General features: G+C 52.9%; 1 protein-coding gene across 1 annotated transcript; it reads left to right on the top strand.

Annotated features, from left to right (window-relative positions):
* Positions 1–702: 702 nt before the first annotated feature.
* On the top strand, positions 703–5496 carry LOC123018617 (twisted gastrulation protein homolog 1-B-like). Its single transcript, XM_044420887.1, has 5 exons — positions 703–746; positions 1065–1221; positions 2716–2815; positions 3858–4073; positions 5276–5496. The coding sequence occupies exons 1-5, from the start codon at positions 703–705 to the stop codon at positions 5494–5496; spliced, it is 738 nt and encodes a 245-aa protein (XP_044276822.1).
* The last annotated feature ends 1256 nt before the right edge of the window (positions 5497–6752 follow it).

The following is a 6752-nucleotide window of genomic DNA, read 5'->3' as shown; positions in this document are numbered from 1 at the left end:
ATGCGATGGGTGATCCTTCGCGGGGGTGGATTTAGCAGGGCTGGGGGCACTCTCAGATCAGCGGCTGCCCCCTCCTCTCTCCCCTCCCCCCAGTCCCCCCTCTCCCCTTCTCCATCCAAAGGCCTCCCTCCCCTCCTCTCTTTCTGCTCAGAGCCCTCCTCTTTCCCTACCGGAGAGAGAACGAGAAGGGGCTCCCTGTGCTGCGGGACCTCCCCCAAAAAGACCGATCGCAGACCCCCCTCCCTCCACAAGGTAACCCCTCTTGCGCGTAACTAACTTTTCTTTTTCTCTGCAAAACCTTCGGTTACCGGACGGGGCAGGGCGCACTTTTCGCAACTCTGCAGCCATCATGGGGTCCCCCCCATCCCCCTCCTCCCAAGAAAGGCGAGGAAAATGGCTACCAAATGGGGGGCGGGCTGTGTCCATGGGTCTGCACTGACCCCCAGGCCTTCCCAGGGCTCCCCTCCCCAGAGTACAGGTCAGACGTGCAGGCGGGCAGCTCCGCATGAAGGAAGGAAAAAGGAAGAAGGGTAGGCGAGAGAAAAAGAAGCGCTTGGAGCAGTTTGGGATGGATAAACAGAAAAGCTTGCAGCATCATGGAACCCAATGGTGATTAGGGCCCAAGAGGTAAAAATGGTCGCGTTTTAGGTAGTTCTGCATCGCCCTTTGCAACTGACTGCAGCCAGTCCCCTCGGCCTGGACATGGGGGTGGCCGGGCCCCTGAGCAGGCAGTTGCCTCCCCGAGAGTAAGTCCCACGGGACTCAAGGGGACGACTGTCCAAAGACGTGGGCAGGTTTTCCAGTCCGGAAGGAAAGCTTTTCAAAGCGTTTCTCAACTGGCCTCCTCATAAGAGCAGAGTTATCAAATCCGCTCAACCTGTCAGGAAAGTGCGAGGAAAATTCTTCCCCCTCCAGCACTCAAGCGCACCCTCTTCTATGCCCTGGATGCCTAAAAGAGGCTTTCCCTGCACCAGAAGGCAAGCAAAAAATGTAGTGGGCTACTAAGTTTTGGCGGGCATTTGCAACGGGCCGGCTTTAAGCCCCCCTCCTGTCTGTTCCCACAGGTTGCCTTCCTTTCTCTTCCAGGCGCGTCTGCCTCAAGCGATGGCCCGCGGGCTGGACTGGTTCTTGGTGGCGGCGGCCACCTGGGCTGCAGCCGCTTCCGCAAGCGGGTGTAACAAGGCGCTTTGTGCCAGCGATGTCAGCAAGTGCTTGTTGCAGGTGAGATGCCAGGGGAACGACACCTGCCTCAGTTCTCCCCTGCTCCACAGGGAAGTGTTTGGCAAGGGTGCCGTTGCCAAGGCGCATGGTCCTTTTTAATCCCCCCCCCCACAGTAAAATGGAAGGCCCATGACCCTTGCAAATGTATCTGTGATACACATGTTGCTTTGAGCTTTCTGTTGATTAGATTGTTGTAAGCCGCCCCGAGGCTTCGGCGAATGGGGCGGCATAAAAATGTTTTAATAAATAATAAAATAAATAAATAGAGCAGACAAGCCTAGAACAGTGACTCGTTGCAGAGATGGATAAGCAATAGTACATACAACCAAAGTATTCCCTTCCATCTCTACACAAGAAGCAACAGAATGCTCTAATCAAAACCAGGGCAGACGGGCTAAATTATCCATCTTTTTCGAGGGCTGATTGGGCAAAGTATCATGCAGAGGGACAGCAAGTAACCTCCTCTTCTGAGAGGTTAGCTGTGAACTCATAGAACAGCTAATAATTTACTTCTCTCTCACTAGAAACTAGTTTTCACATGGCAAATAGAAACATAGTGAGTCAGAAGGGGTCTCCTGGGCCATCTAGTGTGACCCCCGGCTCCAGCCGGCTCCACTCACAACATGCCCACCATGTGCACGTCCAGCCTGTCCTTGAACACCCTCACCGATGGGGCCTCAACCACCTCCCATGGAAGCCCATTCCAGACCCTTGGGGTCCTGACTGTCAGGAAGTACAAATGAATGCATGGTCCCAAGACAGTGTGGAGATGAATGGATTAGAGCAACCCCCTCCCATTAAAAAGCGAGTTAGTAAATGGATCCTTCCAGTTTAAGCCAGGTGGTGCTATACTCTCCATGTTTCCTAACCCATCATAGCAGAAAGCATCTGTCACCTTCAGCGGTGTGATGGAGCCTAAATTCACTGGGTTGAATTCCCAGGACTTTTCTCATTTCCAATTCCTTCAGAGCTTAGCCGTCTTTCTCACAGCAACTGGGACAAAATGCATTTTCCGAGCAATAGTGTGTTTTGCTAGTTATCCCTGTTGTAACACAAAGTGGTTTCTTCTGGAATGGACCATTAAGACCCATTAGTTTTATGGAAGTCAAATATATATATATGGATACACAGGGGCAGGGGAGGGGTCGACGCAACCACCAGCATGGGGGGACGGGGTATGGAAACGGTCACAAGGAGCACCTGTACTTCAGTATTTACTATGGGACCACCATACCTGGTCTTATCTTGAGGCCAAGGCAAGCTGTTGTTAAAGGCCCCCAAAGGCCAGGAAAATAGAGGTGACTTCAGTTATTTTGCTTTTACCGCTTACTGAAGAGAAGGCTTTCACCTGGAAGGGCTTCCAAATTTGCCTTGAGCTTCTGGCCTTCTGAAATGGGTAACTGGACATGCAGAAAAGCGGGGCGGGGGGAGTTATTCTTCCCGTAACAACAACAACAATTCTTCCTCCTCCTCCTCCTCGCCTTCTCTCGGCAGGAAGTGTGCCAGTGTGAAGCCAACCGTGCCGGCTGTCCGTGTTGTAGGGAGTGCGCCTTTTGCCTGGGCAGTCTGTGGGAGTCGTGCTGCGGATGTGTGGGTGAGTGAATTCTGGGGGTCGTTGTTCCCCAGTCCATAACTGGGACATATTGGCAGTTTGGAGGGTGGCAGAGAGCCTGAAGGAAAGAGAGCAAAGCAGGGAAAACGGCTTTTGCTAGAAAGCTTGCCGTGTTTGTCCAGAATTCTAACTTCGGTGATGAAAGCTGCCAGAACACTTTTGCTCTGGCCCTCCCAGAATAGCAACTTCCTGGGGCATGTATTTGTGACCTAAGACACCACTGCTCTCTGGAAGAGTCCCCTGCTCTTTGTGCAGAATGGCCCAGGTTCCATTCCTGCTATTTCCAGTTTAAAAAGTCCAAAGGCAGGGGATGGGGAAGGCTCTTTCTCTGCCGGAGACCCAGGAAGCTGCTCCCACTCCAAGTGGAGTTGCAAGTTTAAGTGTGTTAAAGGGCCAGCCTGTCACCTGGCACCTTCTGTTCTGTCCGGTGGCTGCCCAGCATTTGTAAAGATGCCTGCCAGGCCCAATTTAAGGTGCTGGTGATGACCCTAAACAGCTTGGGGCCTGGATACTTGAAGGAGTGCCTTCTTCCCTATGTGCCGGCCTGCCCCTTTAGGTTCGAGGCAGAGGGCCTTCTCCAGGAGCCCACTTTGAAGGAAATTAGGAGGGTCGCTACTCAGAGAACGGCCTTTTCGGTGGTGGCACATGCTCCCCAGGGAGGTTTGCCTGGCGCCCACGCTTTATTCTTTTCAGCGCCAGGCAAAGACCTTTTTATTTTCCCAATATTTTAACAGTTAATTGGTTTTATCCTTGTTTTTATCATCATTTATCGGATGCAGTGTGTTGTTTGTTGTATGTGGTTATTTTGGTTTTTGGATTTTTCCTTTTTGTAAGCCCTTCAGAGACTTTTAGTATTGGGATGGCGTAGGGAAAAATTAAATTGATTCAATAAAAGCGACAGCCGTGGTTTGGTGGCATGCAGAGGAAGATCTGCAGTGGTGTCATACCTACCCCTTCCTGAGGATTAATCTGGACCGGGTTCGGGGCTGAGCGAGGGTTTCTGACTTTGTCTCTGCGTTCTGAGGGCTGTGTGATGAACGGCTCCCGTCCGCCTCCCGTCCCGCCGAGCGCAGCTCCATGCACGACCTGACGGCACCAGTACCCTCCCTCTTCCGGGCGCTCATGGCCATCTCCGACAACGACCCCCCCATGGGCTGGAGTGTCCTGACGCTTCCCGTTGGAGAAGAGCTGAGGCAGAACCACGCGGAGACCGGCCACCTCTTGCTGGGTCCACGCACAGGTACCTGCGCGACAGAGGGGAGTGGGCTCCTTTTGGAAAGGGAGCCAGGCAGTGCCGAGAGGAGCACCCAGGCCCAGTTGCAAGAGCAAGAGAGGTTTGCAAATACCGTAGATTTTTTTTCCCCCAGACTGGGAGAAAGGGAAAGGTGAAGCTCCAATTTCAGCCTGTCTGCTCGGGAAGGGAGGGGGCGTTCCTAAAATAAATCTGGTGGCTCACGGAGAAGCAGGCTCGGCACCGGCTGGTCTCTCTGGCTTCATGGCGGGAAGCTAGGTTAGTTAAATATTTAAATGTGTACTGGAAGCTAGAAGCTTAGACATGAATTCTGTAGCCTTTATAAGGGAACATCCTCCACCATCACTGGCCAACCTTGCAGGGGCGATGTACATGAATCTGCAGGTAAAGAGCAGAGAAACATGAAGGAATATCACAAGATTCTCTTCCAGGCATGCACAGGGTTTTTTTGAGGGTTCAGACTAACGTCCAGATGCATGGAAGCTCTCTCCGTGCGTGTTCAGATCTTTGCACACATCAAAGGGTCAACAAAAATTGTGAGTTAATTTTTCTTTAAGGTGACCTGCATCTTGGGTTGTTTTTTTCTGCAACAGCAAAATACAGCAATTCTCTTGGCCTTTGATCTGTTTTTGCTATTCTCACCTTCCTTTATTTCATTTCTGTAACACCCAATAGCTGAAGCTGAAATTATTAATAGTTAATATAACTGGTTTGTAAGTTGTTTTTCATGTAGCATCCGGGAAAGCACCGTCACAGCTTCACATGACCTCTTAGAGGACAAAAGGCCCAAGAGAAGGGAAGATGGAACAGTTGTTTGTATCAGCAAAACCAGAGAAATGTCAGTTGTGAATGGGCTCTACCAGCCTTCCCCAACCTGGTGCTCTCCAGATGCGTTGGGCTAAAACTCCCCAGTGGCAAAGCTGGCTTGTTAGTTCTGTGTTTTGCAACTGCAGTAATGCGGATAACCATCCCAAGGTTAAGTCCGGGGGCTAAAATCCCATAGCTAAATGCCCACAGCTCCAATATTGCTGGCAGGGAGATGCTACGGGTTAATAGCCTAAAAGATTTGCAGGGTGAGAGGTTGCCAACCGCCGGACCGCCTGGGAAAACTAGGAAGAAGGCAGTGGCACCACCACGTCACTGCCGGGGCCGATCACGGGGAACGTGAACGCGACCTTTTCTCGTTGCAGACGCCACCCTCCCAGACGCCGCCAGCCTCAACGCCACAGCCCCACCCTGCCAGTCGATTTTCTTCAACGAGTGCCTCTCCATGAGCCAGTGCCGGGCAGTCTGCCAGTCCGTGGGTGCCTGGCGCTACCGCTGGTTCCACAACGCCTGTTGTCAGTGTTTGGGGCCCGACTGCCTGGGCTACGGAGGACCTCACGCGCATTGCTCCAGCTGCCGGGACTGAGTTCTTGCCCTCTGTCGTGCGTGCGTGCGTGGGCGCGCACGCGCACACACACACACACACACAGGGTCCTGGCCGATACTTGCCTGCCGGCCCCGATCCCAGCCAACCGTCTCTCTTTCTGCTCCCACCTCACTTCCACTCTTTTTCCACCAAGGAAATGCGCATGCAGCATTGAGGGCTTGGGAATGTGTCATCTTGTTGCTCAGGAAATTCCAGTCAGCGACTGGAGAAAGGGGCAGGGGATTTCCTGGACAGAGATGGAGGTAAAAGGGGTGGGCTCGTAGTTCTAGCCCAGGGCTGGCTGTTCCCCACCCCTCAGTTATATGGACAGGAACAGCTCTTCTAGTCACCCGGGACCCTCCTCCTTTACCCGTGGGCTCCTTGCCCGTTGCTTTCTTCTTCCTGGTCTCTCATACAGGTGAACTTGTCCGAATTTGCTTTGCTCTTCCACTGTTCTCCACTGCAGCACCACGGAGGAGAGCAGTTAATCCCGTTAGCTGGTGTCGGTGTTGAAGCATTGCTAGCACTGAACCCCGCAAAGAGCTGCCCAGGGCAAAACCCTTGCACCATCCCCCTCCCCAAATTGCATTCCCTCTCTGAATGCCCCAAGCCTTTTGCTTCATAGACTTAGGTACAGACTTTGTCAATCCATCAGCCTCAGATAATAAAGACATCTTTGGAGTTGTGTGTTCAGTAGAGTGTGAGGCATCGGGGGAGAGGGAATGGAGAACTGGGAATAAATCTTCCTGAAATAGCACCTCTCTGCCTGCAAAGAGAAGAGAAAGGGGTACTGCCAGCCATGGATCCTAACAATTCCTGATACAGACTAAACAGAGACAAGAGGTTTGCCAAGGCCCCAGTGGGACACCCTTGAACTGGCACAGCACGACTCCACGTGCAAAGTCCGGCTCCTTAACAGGTGAACACACCTTTCTGGCTGACCATCTAAGCTGGGATGCTCCAACACGTGGCCCGCGGGCCGCATGCAGCCCCGAAGCCTTGTTCTCCGGCCCTCTTGCACGTCCGTTTCCTTGCTCCGGGTCCAGGTCCCAGCTATGGCACGGACATGGTGGCAGCAAGCTCTCCTGAGGCCGCTGTCCTGTCCGGCTTTCTCTCTGAGGCTCAGGGCATGCTGGGAAGAGTCTGTGGACTCAAGTACGAGGCTCAGCTTGCAATTCCAAGAAGGGGGGGGAGTAGGAGGGGGTCACACGGGCGGGTTTCAGAGTGGGACAGATGGGGAAGGAAGGAATGGTCCA

Source organism: Varanus komodoensis, unplaced genomic scaffold, assembly GCF_004798865.1.
Source record: "Varanus komodoensis strain SLA01 unplaced genomic scaffold, ASM479886v1 scaffold112, whole genome shotgun sequence".
In the NCBI taxonomy this organism is placed as follows: Eukaryota; Metazoa; Chordata; class Lepidosauria; order Squamata; family Varanidae; genus Varanus; species Varanus komodoensis.
This window is presented reverse-complemented; position numbering and strand designations above follow the sequence as displayed.